Source organism: Salarias fasciatus, assembly GCF_902148845.1.
Source record: "Salarias fasciatus chromosome 7 unlocalized genomic scaffold, fSalaFa1.1 super_scaffold_4, whole genome shotgun sequence".
Lineage (NCBI taxonomy): Eukaryota > Metazoa > Chordata > Actinopteri > Blenniiformes > Blenniidae > Salarias > Salarias fasciatus.
The window spans coordinates 19,656,809-19,669,024 of record NW_021941229.1 but is presented as its reverse complement, the minus strand read 5'-3'; the positions used below and the strand labels follow the sequence as shown (position 1 = coordinate 19,669,024).

Here is a 12,216-nt window from a genome sequence, read left to right as displayed (position 1 = left end):
TTACTGAATCACTGCAGAAGAAATGTAGAATCAGTCTGAAAAAATGTTCCTTTACTGCAACATTTTTTTTTTTATTGTGTTGCAATAACTTGTGTTGATCCCGGGAAAAGGAAACAAAATGGATACTAGTCAAGATACTGAGGGTAAATACAGGTATAATGTAATTCATTTCAATTAGAAAATGGTTTATCTAAATCTACCATGTTTCAGACCAAAATGTCCAATTCTTTAAACATTTCGCACCACAAAAAGAGATGTTACAGTGCGTAGGTATATGTCGGCCTGTGGATTTATGTAGATGGAGTCTTTCTAAATTGAAAGACTCAATCCCGAACTGTCCCCCTACCGATTTGCATGTGTTTATCGTTTCTATATTTCTAATCACATTAACATTCAATAAATTAATAAATCCTGTCTTTTCTGTCACTCCTTTGGAGTGTCAGATGCCTGCAAAAGGAGTTTCAGATCTCACAGGAGTTATGGAGTTTGTCTAAATGTAGAAATTGTCAAGTGCAAAGTCTGAACCGAGCCTGGATAAGCAGCTCCTCAAACCGGGTCAAACTGTCTCTTTTAACCAATTTGAAGCTAAAAAAGGCTGGTTGTTTGCAGTGCTGTCAAAAAACAAATGGTTCCAACTTTAACAAAAGTAAAATATAAAGCATGCTTTGTCTTATTTCACACTCGATATGTATTCATTCATAGTTTTGATACCTTCACTGAAAATCTATCATGTAAATAGTCGTGAAAATAAAGAAAAGAAAAAAAAACATTGAAAGAGAAAGTGTCTAAAGTTTGGACTGGTAGAGTTCTTCCATGTCAAACAACTACTGCAGCTTCCTGTCTCTGCTGTCACGACTGGAAATATCCTGATAGGTTATGTCAAGGTGTCAGACTCTGCACTTGGCAGTTTCTTCATACTTACGCCCGACAAACCCATAACTCCTGCTTGATGCTAAAGTCCTTTTGCAGGCAACTAGGAGTGAGAAAAAAAATTGATTTATTGAATGTTCGTGTGATTTAAAATATGCAAACGATAAATAAACACTTGCAAATTGGTAGAGTTTGGGATGGAGTCAGAGGTGGAGCGTGGGTCTCAGTACAGAGGGGGCGGAGCATTCTCGATGGGCCCTCATGATAGTAATTTTACCATTCAAACAATACCTCATGCTACCATCAAACAACACACTAATGCTCACTTTTATTGAGCCAAGCAAACCTCTATGCCTCAGAAAGCAGAATAAAGTCACAAACCAGTTCACAAACTTGTTCTGAAGAACAAATACACATATGCACGCACACACACACACAAATGCAGCCTGACAGGTGCCAATCTCATAGCGTCCGCTGTCCATGGTGCTGAAAACTCAGACAGAAACTCACGGGCTAAATCTGTACCATCTTTGATACGGCTTAAATATAAAATGAACACAGCTGGTTTAAAATTACATAATCTATTCAGATAGATATAGACACAGCTATCTATATCTTTTGGAATTCACGTATATTAGAGAAAAAAAAATAGACTCGGAGGTCTCTTACAGTTGAGAGCAACACAAGGCACATTCAAATAGGCAGGTGTTCAAGACCACAGCATTCTGATAAAGATCATATTTTTGAAGGTTTCACTGACTCACCAGTGGCTCCGATGTTAGGGTTTGGGTAGTACCGCTAGCGGCTAGCATAGTGTTTAGCATGCTGTTTAACTTCACTCCAAAGAGTTCAGATCAAGAGCCAATCAGCGCTGGCTTACAGCTCTGATGCATTCACGGACAGTCGTAAGGTAAAAATTGGCAAATTGGAGCACACAATCATATGCATATACCTTCTCGCACACACTGCACATTTTATTATAATAATTTATTTACGAGTATATGTGAACACATCACATGAAACGGGGCCCTATGACCTTCAGGGCCCTGAGGCGACCGCCCGCTTGCCCCCACTCTGGCTCTGCTACAGGATGGAGTCTTTCAGTGTAGAAAGACTCCACAGGCTGACAGATACCTACAGTCTGAGAGCATGAGTTCACACTGCTGACAGGAGACGACCATCAGAAAGGATACTGACCATTCCCAAGCACAGATAAGAGGACTGATGCTCATCGCAGATTATATATTATTATTATAGTTCAGAACAAGGGAAGTGTGGCCAAATTCTTTTATATTAATTGTGCCTGCACTGGAAAGGACAAACTGTCCAATCTCACTGTACACTGTATAACAACAACAAAGATCATTCTGATTCTGATGGCTCTAGTTTCAGTGTTCATGAAAATGAAGCATGATTCTTTTCTACCAGAAGTTTGGTTTGAAATGTGTATTGATGAAGCCAGCTTTGTACTGGTTTAATGATCTTCACATGGTAAAACATGAGAATAATATCACAATAACCCGCTTCAAAAACAAAAGCTACAGTAACCCAAACCTGCCAACATTGGACTGAGAAAAAAGGGTGATTTTCTAGGAGTGGTTGGTTCGCTCCACAGAAAATCTGTCACAGATAAACGGAATTGGGGACGAAATTCGTTCCTCTGAGCAACGTATTTGAGGATGCAGTTTAGTTGTCTCTGAATGTAATTTTGGGAAGGTACAGCTGCAATAACAGATTCTTTAAAGTGCTTTGTGATATATTTCTTCATTGTGAAAGTTAATCATTCAGCACCACAAATTTAAAACAAACATCACCATAAATGTTATTACAGTGCTAAAATTTAAATTGTATGTCTGCAAAGTTAGACTCTTGTGCTGATGTTGAGCAAGTAGTGTTCAATGAACACATGCGGGGTAGAAAAAGTGTTTTTATTAATGAATATATGATATTCAACTATATATAATACAAATATTAAATTATATATAATTATTATAATACACAATATATAAATACAATATATAATATGTGGACACTATGGGCAATTCTAGTTCCTTTGTTGTTGCTCTGAGGGCCTGCGCTGGCAGAGCAACACCCTGTGGAAATGTGGAAAGGCCCGGCTGTGTTGCTCTAGCAGAGTGAGCAGACGTACGTCATGCTGTCTTGCTACATGTGCATCCTTCCGGGGGACACTGCAGGTGCTTGACGCTGCAGGTCCTGGTCCAGTTTGGCCTGGATCTCTCTCAGGACCGCCGTCAAATCGCATTGATGATCCTGCAAAGCACTGGCACCTATAACACTGCATTTATTCCTAAGATAGAGTCTTGATGTTGATGTTACAGTCAGTCACCTTCATGGGACCAAAACTGGATGTGCAAATGACATGAAGAGTGTGTATTTAAAGAATGCTTTTAATGTCTCTCATAATACAGTTTTGTGTTTGACATAAAACACCAAAATAAGACATGATCCAGAGAGAGCAATATACATAAAACGTCTCAAACAAACATGGGCGAATTCAGGTGACTCTAACATAAAGCTGTTGTAACTACGAGGCTTGAGGCAGTAAGATCTTTCAAAAAACACGCATTAAAAATCTCATGGCCGAATAACGATGAATTTCTTTGAAAAATAATTTCTGTACCATATATAATGTGACTTTCTAATTGTTTACAAATGATACAAAACACAGAATTGGCACGTATTTGCTGCCACGGCCATCAGTGTCACGGAGGAGAGAGAGAAACCACTGGAAGTGATGAAGGCTTATCATGACATAACTGGCAGTTCTACAATCTGGTTCCGTCTCAGTCAACTCAAAGCGAGGTGTTCGAGGACCCGCCGTCATTTCATATAATCGATCTCGTCGTATTCCAGTTGTCACTGCTCGCAGGATCAAGGCAGGGACAGTCGATCTCAAATATTCAAATCGTCTGAGTGAAATAGAAATGTTCATCGTAGATTAGCAAAAATATCTTCTCATGATCAGTGATAGCAGCTGTGAAACATTCAGAGGGGGTGGAGCCACGTTTCAAGTCACTGTGAGGAGCTGTTTTTCTTTGTGGGGGGAAGTCAACAGCAACATTTAACATTCAACACAAAGAAGTAAGCAAAATTTAATAAAATGCAAAGCAAAAAAATGATAATTGGCAAAGTATTTACAAGAACAGCAGGTACATTAGGTAGTTTACAGTGTATCGCAACAACGGCAGACCTAAAAATGTGAGACGAGTCAAGATTAAGGCGTCTGTTAAAAAAAGCGACTGTTTTAATCATGAAAACACTGAACACGGATGTGAGCAGATTCAGCTGTTTGAAGTGTATTAAAACTAATTGACAACAGTTACAAAAGAAAATGCACGTTAGATCCCATTTACACATGGCATTAAGATGTGTTGTAAATGTGCAAACATGCTCATGATGCATTCAAGGACTTGTTAATCTGTCTATAAATTTAGAGGAAACTAAAATTGGAAGTTGGCCATTTGGATCTCTTGCTGTCTGTCTGCAATCGATTAACATGACAAGCACATCTTTGGGTTGTGCGAGGATTTAGGGGAAGCTCACACACACACACACACACACACATGCAGGGAGAACATGCAAACTCCAGTCGTCAGGCCCCGGCCTGGCAGCAAACACACCCCATTTTATTTTATAAGGTCTGATGAAGTTTTCTTTGGTGAATGCCGAATCACAACACAAATGAGTACAAACAGTTAACTTTACGCAGAATTTCTGTGGAAGGAGTGGCAGCACGGGGCAGGTGTTCGGGAATTTAAAGGCTCTCTATCGGAGCGTTCAGATTCAGAGAGGAAAACATGGAGCAGTGGTCAAGTCTCCTGCATCACAACGAAGCAGCTCCTGGTCTGATTCTGATCGGACTCTTTCTCTGAAGAGTTTGCGTGTCCTCCCAAAATCACAGTTACTCCACTTTCCTCTCAGTCTAAAATATTTATTTGGTGACACTGAAATTGCCTGAAAAAACAAACATGAATTTCTTTGTTCATCTTCTATCTTGCCTCAATCTTAACCTTCTACAGTCTTAACCTTCATACATCCTGCAAAAAAAAAAATTTGAATTTGGTTTTTGTGCCCTCGGTAAGATTTTTATTCTCTTAAGAAACTGTGTGAATGAAAAAGTTTCTTAATTTGTAATGATCTCACTTTCACGGCGGCAGCAACCCGCGACGCTGAACTGAATAAAGAAATATAAAAGATTAATGGATGGATGTCTTAAGGCTGCAGCAGGTGATATGGCCAATTCCATGACCTGATTGAGAAGATTTTATCTTTCTTTTGTGGTTATACAAGGCTACATAAGTCAGCTGAATATCGTGGGAACGCTTTTCAGTATGACACGTGGATGTCAGTAGACTGTTCTCTTTATATGAGACACATTTGAATGCCAGATGTAAAGAGATGCTTTCATTCAGTCGCACTAGATTTTACCTTCAGCCCCATTTGTTACAAAACACAGGATAAGACGTGAAGACCTTCGTGACGGGACAATCAACACGGACTCGCCGACTGAAAACTGCAGCACAGGCCATGAAGCAACATTTTCCACCTCAGATTTGTTTTTTTGAAAAATATCTAGAACACATATGGCTTTTCTTGCTTTTTTTTTTTTTTTTTTCTTTTAGCTTATACAGGAGTGGAGGAGCCGTCGCAACCAAAACAGCTAAGTTTCTGTAAAAGAGAATGAAAAAATAAGGCACCTGTAATAAGCTCTCTGTGCCTTTGGTTAACACTGCAGTGTGTGTGTCCTCGGGGTTAAAAACACACATATTCTACACACAGAGCTACATGTCCTCCTACTTCACTACCAACCTCCACGTGGATGGAAATATGGAACCGCCGACACATTTTAATGAAACTACATAATCTCTGCGCAGCTGTGGTTCACTCAGAAATTTCCTATTTTGATTTCTAATTGAAAGGTGAAACTTTACAGACGCAGGGCCAGCAGCGGTGGTTTCAACACCTTCGCAAGTGAAAACTTGAGGAAAGTGATGCAGAAAAAAAAGCTGATTTAATGTCGTTTCTGTTTGGAAAGATAGTGGGTCAGTTCTTACTTCTCTAATAGATAATACACAGCTTTATGTGCGCACGTCTATACGAAATACTTTCACAGAGCCAGCAGGGGGCAAGCACCTCAAAGGAATTCTATGATCTACTCTCTAATCTACTTTTTTTTTCTATATGCCCTAATTTTCTGACTTCTTTCCGACGCCTGCAGATCGGTGGTGTGCGATGCCACAATGTGGCCTCTGAGCCCGTTTTTAGGCTTTTAGAAGCTTCTTCTTTTTACATTTAAAGCTGATATTTATTGTAAATACACTGTAGATTGCATTTAAATCTTTCTCTGGCCGTCTGGTCGTAGGAGGAGATGCGCTGGAGATTTTCCTCCAGGTGAGAGGGAGTCTGTCTTCTCCACTGATTGTTCGGGTCGTTTTATGATAATAAAAATTATTTGAGCTGAAATGATTCACAGAGTGAGTGGAAGGTGAACGCACAGACGCAGTAAAAGTGAACAGAAGCTACGGCGAGAGGCAGAGCCGGAGGAGGCGTGGATCGGCAGTCCACACTCCACCACAAATACTTCACTGGGTTTGCTTAACGTCACTACAGCCAGTGTCCTTAAATTATTCATTCATTTATTATTTTCTCCTCTGGGTGTAAGTGTCTACAGTTAGTGTCACGAAGCTATGGATGTAGTGTCTGATTGCTAAACAGCTCTGATACAGTGCAAGTAGGGCTGTTCTGACGTTACGCTCAACTGGCTGCTTTCACAGTGCACAAAGAATGGTGATCGAGAAGAAAGTACAACAGTGAGTTTTAACCTGGTGAGACGTTTAACAATCGATCCTGCAGCTACATGATGTAAAAATCCAGCAATAAACACCCCCCCAAAAAAAACCAAAAAAGTATAAAGTAGACGTTGAGCAGCCCTCCTTCGACGGCACCTCAGTCTGTGAGGCTGGGTCTTTAGAAAACCTGGTACTGCATCATCCTGCTCGGCCAACCGCGCGCAGAGTTCCTTATTATTAAATCTTTTTCCTGCGGAAATCAGGGATTGTTAGCAATTTGGTCCTAGACGCAGGTCAGAGAGTTTCTCACACTGAAATCCGTGAAATCTGACGAGTTGGCCACTTGAAAAGGAGGCTGGACGAGGCGCCCTCACTCACATTTACAGTCCGTGCCTGCAGCTTCTCCTTCATATATCTTTTACCAACATGTACAGAAATATCATGAAAAAGTGTTTTTTTAAACTGTGAAAAGCAAAAAACAAGCAAAATAAAGAGCAGAGAAGGAAAAAAATATCTGGATCCGCTGAAGTGCAGGTTTTCCTGCGCGTTACACTGTACGGTACAGATTGTCACGAGGGCCGCGAGGGCCACAGTTTCATAGAGGTGCTCTAAGGAATACTTCACGGGGGTCATAAAGTGACAACGGAGGGGTGGGGGGGTGGGGCTCAAATGACAACCTGTTCTCCGCTGGCGGGACGCCGCGTCCAGCTGGAGCCACACGAGAAAAGAGGCTGTGATTTGAGACGGAGACGGTTTCCCCCCCGGCGTCGGCTCCCGGAGTCCCCCTCCCCCGCCCGCCGCCGCCGGACCGCCGACCGGGTCCCGGGAGGTTCGCGGAGCTCCGCCGAAGATGGCCGAACCGTCCCGCTCGCGGCGCTGCGTTCACTGTCCTGCCCTGCCCGGACCGACGGGCGCCAGGAGGCGACGGCGGCGCGGTCAGGACGGAGGCGGCGGGCGCAGGCTCTTACACTTCATCTCGTCCAAGTTCTTCCAGTACTTGTAGTTCTCCGACAGGTGCTCCATCAAACCCGGCAGGCTGGCAAAGGCTGCGAGGGCAAACCATCAGACACAAAGAAGTCACGTTGACAAACGCAAACACAGGTTTAGTCTTCTTTTATTCTATTATTATAATTTCAATCCAAATGGTTTCAATCTAATGCCTTTCAATATTCATTTTTAATTAATATAGAGACCGAGATTCTTCTGTAGCATTTCAATTTCCCATTGGGATTATTACAGTATCTACTCACCAACCGAGAAGCAAGATGTAAACATGAACACGAGATAAAATCAATAAATACAAAAGCAATAAGCATAAAATATTAACTTGTATTAATGTGACTGAAGATAAAAGGTCCCGACTAATTTATTTTAAAGCTGTAATCACATCTATCTCTCTATCTATCTATTTTGAAAGGGTTATTGTGTGCGTGTGTGTGTGTGTGTGTGTGTGTGTGTGTGTGTGTGTGTGTGTGTGTGTGTGTGTGTGTGTGTGTGTGTGTATGGTGGCTGATGTTATGTACACTCCGCAGTGTTGCTCCCACATTAGAAGGCCTTCTGTGGTTAAAAGGTTGAACAAACACACACACACACACACACACACACACACACGGCCCGCTTTGTTTACATCCTCCTTTCCGGCTTGTCGATGACCCACGCCGCTTCTCTGGAAGTAACAGTGACCTCCTGCTCTGACCCTGCGGTGACCCCGCGGTGACCCTGCGGTGACCCCGGCCATTTGGAAGCGGCTGCATGTGCGTTTCTGCGTTTACGAGTGTGTGAAGTTCTGCTCCGCCGCTCGTCCCTCAGCACATCCAGCGATGGTGAACCCTCGTCCCAGCTCTGCAGCCGTGTTTTTAAATTTCTCTTTTTCATGTCTAAGCCCCCCTCCCCGGACGCTCTGGCACTTTGCGTTTGTCCCACTGGCTTTCGGGATCTTTCCGTGACATCAGAGCCGTGTTGACAGTAAACACCATTCCTCTTGGGGAGACGATGCTGAGACGGGAATTCAGTGGGAATAGGGGAGCTGGTAAAAACCCGTTCCCACTTTTCCTGACTTCTCCTCCTCTGAGGATGTGACTGCAGCAGGTTTTTTTGTCAGCGAGGCTGAATTAAACTCTTTGCTTCATTCATTCTAAAGTGCAAATACGATCCAGCTGTGGGAAATATTTGAATTAGTCCGAATCCAAATTTAGAGAAATCAGTTTACTGTCATGAAGCCACTACGATAATAACTTAGTAATAATGTAATAAAATACTGAAAACATTTTTACAACTACAGCCATAATTTATGTCCTCAATAAATCAATAAATATGGTAATCGTGTCATCCACTAGATCTATTTTTGGTCAGCAAATGTATCAAGAATTACTGCTAGTTATGTATTTTTAAATTATTGGCTGCATCAATAACTTTTTTCTTATATTTAAAAAAAGAAACATACAATAACATCCACTCATAATGTATTACACTTTTATATATTATAGTCAATTATTTTAATTCTACTTCAATAATGTAATTATTTATTACACGATTGCCAAAATATTTTTGAATTATTGGTTCAAATATTATAGTACACTATTGGCAAATTATTACATTATTGGATTGATTATATTCAAAATGGCCCAAATTATTACGTCATTGCCCATTATTACAGTATTGGTTGATCCACACATTGACTGTGGTCATGTTGACGCTCTTAAATGCACGCAATAGTCTGCATGTTGATAATTTAACAATCTGTTGCTGCTTTCGAGCAGTTTCCTCCAATTAACCGAAGCATTTTCAGCTCGGCTGGACGGACACACGGACGGATTGGACAGCTTGTTCCGTCCAGGAGAAAAAAATACAATGAAACCAAACAGAGACCGAAGGCGTTGCTCTCACCATCCCAGGCGTCGAACATGTCGGTGATGAAGTAGTCTATGAAGGAAATCTGCGATTTGGGAACGCTGCAGGTGTTCCTGTCGAACACTGGCATCACCACCGGCAGCCCCTGTCTCTTCTCCTCGTCCGTCTGCACCAAAAACACACAAATGAAGACACGCTGAAGACGCATCGACATGAATCATCACCCGAGTTAAACATTCAACAGAGGGCTAAAGGCCGCAGATGAATTTAATTATGCAAAATGTCACAATAAACAGACTCCGGCCTGCAGTTTTCTCGTCGTAACACTCGATTAAACGGAGCCGAATCAGCGCTGCCTCCACACCTGCGCAAAGTACTCCTCGGAGATCCGTCCGGCCCACTCGATGCAGAGCTCCAGGGGTCTGCAGGGGTTTGCCACATCTGCACACTTGATCAGCATCCTTTTTATCAGCAGGCGGTTCTCTGGGGAGTTCCTGATGTTGGCCTGACCCTCGCAGTCGCTGTTTATGCTCTGTGGGAGAAACGCAGCGCACATGAGCATCTGTACATCCCGGAACGCATGGCACAGCACGTTCTTTACACTCTGTTAGCTCAAACACACATACCGAAAAGATGCATGTTTCTCCGGCGTCCACTGAAGGTTTGTTGAAAGGAACTAATTTATAAGAGATTTTAAATAATTTGTAACATCTAGATTAAACTGTGATAGATTAGTTTTTTTTTTATGCACTGTTACTTTTATGTTCTGCAAACTCAAAATGAATCTAAATCGAAAGAAAAGAGCAATACATTTCAACTAATTCAAAAAAATTGAGCTATGATATTTATTGATTGACAGCCTGAAATACTTCATATCTGACAGCAGCAGAGCAGAAGTCTGAAACAGAAAAATCAAGAAAAACTGACCAAAAATAACAAAGTCAGCAAACTGTTACAGTTACGAAGCTGCTGGTGAAAACTACAAACACTCATATGATGAGAAAAAAAGGGTTTTAAAAAAAAATGGTGGCTCATTTAGCATTGAATATGACCTTTGTTGAACTTGATTATTTTTAGGATTTTTCCAGACTCGACTCAGTCTTTGATCTTGGGTTATTTGGCTCATCCTGCATCCTTCACCCACTGTTTATATGACATCCATTCAACTGATTTTTGGGTCGACTCTCACAAGCTTATTCATTTCTTAGAGCATTTCTTTCCTATTATACCTGTGCAATGGAGAATTTATCAGTTTTTTGGTTTTTTTTTTTAATAAATGGATGAAATGTTCTTCGTTTTTCCCCGGCAGCCTCACTCACACTCGTGCTGGTCTCCTCGATGGCCGCCATCGGCTTGTTGATGCTGTTGACGAACTTGCTGACGTGCTCAAAGTGTCTGGTCATCTCCGTGGCCAGCACCATGTCGATGATGGCCTGCCGCAGCGTCCGGAACTGATTCCTGTCGTGAGACAAAAAAAAAACGGGTTTTAGGCCTTCCGATTCTCCCGGGGAGTCTCAACTTTCCCACATAAGCCAAAAAGTCTCGCTATCGGCATATATTTGAGCCGACCTGTCGATGTTCTTGAAGATGTTGCTCTTGCCGTCCCGGACGGTGAGCTGGAAGGCGAGGGCGGCGTGGTGGCTCTCCAGGACGGCCGTGTCGTTGTACAGGATGGCCAGCTCGCTGCCGGCGTTGCACAGGAAGGAGTTGGTGCGGCCCGGGTGGTCCACGTCGTGCACCGTCGCCGCGATCAGCGCCGCCACCTCGTCCAGCTGGTCCAGACTGCTCTGGAGTGAGCAGCGGGGAGGAACGGCGACGTCAGAAACTTGATTGACAAAAAAAACCTGTTCACATTAACATTACGGTTCATGTTTTCCTGATTATCTGGACACATAATTCTGAGGAAAATGGTGGAGATTCATTTCTGGTATTATACTCTGGTTTGTTATGTAAAACATATGCATATATGCATTTTTTTTTTCACTTCCAACAGCTAATGAATGAGATATGGCTATTCAAATACAAATGAGGCTTTCTATTCTATCTATGCAAATGCATTTTTTAATAGAATAAAAACGCCTCAAAACGAGTGCTGAATGAATGTGAGATTTGCAGAAGCTGCAGTAACACTTGTTGAAGGTGGTGCACAGATGATTTACCTGTATCCACAATGTTTTATAGAATAAAGGTTACTATAATAGAGTTATTTCATGAAGCTTAAAATGCTAAATAATCATTTTTGTCATCTTTGGCCACTTTATTTGAAAAAAAAAAGTTGTAAAAACAAATGTCATCGATAAAGGTTTAGTCTTCTTGAATGAAGCACAAATTCCCTTTATTGTCTGTTTGTGTAAAAGTGGTGCCGGTTGAGAATGTGCGCGGTCATGTTGCCAGATTGCGCCAACCTTGACTCTCTCCTTGCGTAGGAAGTACGCGGTGGCGTGCAGCACGTCGGCGGCGTGCGTGGAGTTGTGGTAGGAGTTGGAGGAGTGGTAACTGGCCTCGATCAGCTGCAGCCAGGAGCGCAGCATCGCCTCCGAGCAGTTCAAGAAGTCACACACGCCGAAGCTGGTGAAAATCTTCAGGCCCAGGTACGTGAGAGGTCTGCGGGGAAACACACAGAAACACACGCATGAACGTGAGGAAGAAATATTAAATTCCATCTTGAACATGTCTTTCTTTACTC

The 12,216-nt window shown here is 42.2% G+C and overlaps 1 protein-coding gene across 2 annotated transcripts in view; it reads right to left on the bottom strand.

The window, feature by feature from the left end:
* Window positions 1-5,443: 5,443 nt before the first annotated feature.
* pde8b (phosphodiesterase 8B) overlaps window positions 5,444-12,216 on the bottom strand; it is a 41,984-nt gene continuing 35,211 nt past the window's right edge. For both annotated transcript variants that reach the window (XM_030084504.1, XM_030084503.1), the window contains exons 17-22: window positions 11,936-12,134; window positions 11,100-11,317; window positions 10,850-10,988; window positions 9,895-10,062; window positions 9,567-9,696; window positions 5,444-7,726 (exon numbers count right to left, since the gene is read on the bottom strand). In XM_030084504.1, coding sequence (XP_029940364.1) covers window positions 7,617-7,726; window positions 9,567-9,696; window positions 9,895-10,062; window positions 10,850-10,988; window positions 11,100-11,317; window positions 11,936-12,134 — 964 coding nt within the window. In that variant the 3' untranslated portion in view covers window positions 5,444-7,616. The remainder of the gene's footprint in view (window positions 7,727-9,566; window positions 9,697-9,894; window positions 10,063-10,849; window positions 10,989-11,099; window positions 11,318-11,935; window positions 12,135-12,216) is intronic.